General features: G+C 55.7%; 1 protein-coding gene across 2 annotated transcripts in view; it reads left to right on the top strand.

Moving 5' to 3' along the window:
• LOC108293503 overlaps positions 1 to 665 on the top strand; it is a 13,183-nt gene extending 12,518 nt beyond the window's left edge. For both annotated transcript variants that reach the window (XM_017514949.2, XM_017514943.2), the window contains exon 5: positions 411 to 665. In XM_017514949.2, the coding sequence (XP_017370438.1) occupies positions 411 to 547 (137 nt within the window). In that variant the 3' untranslated portion in view covers positions 548 to 665. The remainder of the gene's footprint in view (positions 1 to 410) is intronic.
• The last annotated feature ends 217 nt before the right edge of the window (positions 666 to 882 follow it).

Genomic DNA, 882 nt, shown 5'->3' with positions numbered 1-882 from the left:
GTAGAGACGGGGTTTCACCATGTTGACCAGGATGGTCTCGATCTCTTGACCTCGTGATCCACCCGCCTCGGCCTCCCAAAGTGCTGGGATTACAGGCTTGAGCCACCGCGCCCGGCCCTTAAATCAGTGCTCTTATTACCATGGGCCACAGAGGTAGTTGAGGCAACTGAGTTGGGAGGGACATTGGCCCAGCACCCACAGTCCTTGGAGTCTAAGGCAAAGCTGGAATCAGAACCCAGAGGTGCCTGGGACGAAGCTTTAGGAGAGAGTCTGGTGTGGGGCTAGACAGGGTGGAGGGAGCTCCTCAATGCAAGATACCCCAACCCTGTGGCTGGAGACCCTGGCTGGTGGAGGAAGGTTGGCAGGATCCTGAGCCACCCTTGTTCCCCCACCCCATGCACTCCCTGCAGTATATCCTCCAAAGCCCATCACCTTGACGGACGAGTGGAAAGCCCAGCAGCTGCAGCGCATGCTGGACATGAAGGTCAATCCTGTGCACGGCCTGGCCTCCCACTGGGACTATGAGAAGAAGGAGTGGAAGAAGTGACTTGCATCCCCAGCTGTCTCCCAGTGGCTCCACCCTGGCTGGGAGCCTCTGGCGGCCCCTCATCTCCCCTCCCTTGCCCTTAACCCAATAAAGCTGGTTTGTTCTTTTCTGCCTCTAACCTCCACTTCAGACTTTACCTGGCACCTAAAATTAAGCGTTGTAACAGGTGAGGGGCAAGAAGGGCTTAGAACTCAGATAGTCAGAGAGGGCTTCCTGGAGGAGTGGAGGGGCTATGGCCAAAGCTTAGGTGGGAATAGGAAAGGCAAGAAGAAGGGAAGGCATTGGGGTGAAGGAAGTGGCTTAATCAAAGGTGAGGATACTCCTTTTTTCAGCTA

Source organism: Cebus imitator, unplaced genomic scaffold (assembly GCF_001604975.1).
Source record: "Cebus imitator isolate Cc_AM_T3 unplaced genomic scaffold, Cebus_imitator-1.0 Scaffold18, whole genome shotgun sequence".
Taxonomy (NCBI): domain Eukaryota; kingdom Metazoa; phylum Chordata; class Mammalia; order Primates; family Cebidae; genus Cebus; species Cebus imitator.
The sequence above is the reverse complement of the archived record's forward strand: the minus strand, read 5'-3'. Positions and strand labels throughout refer to the sequence as shown.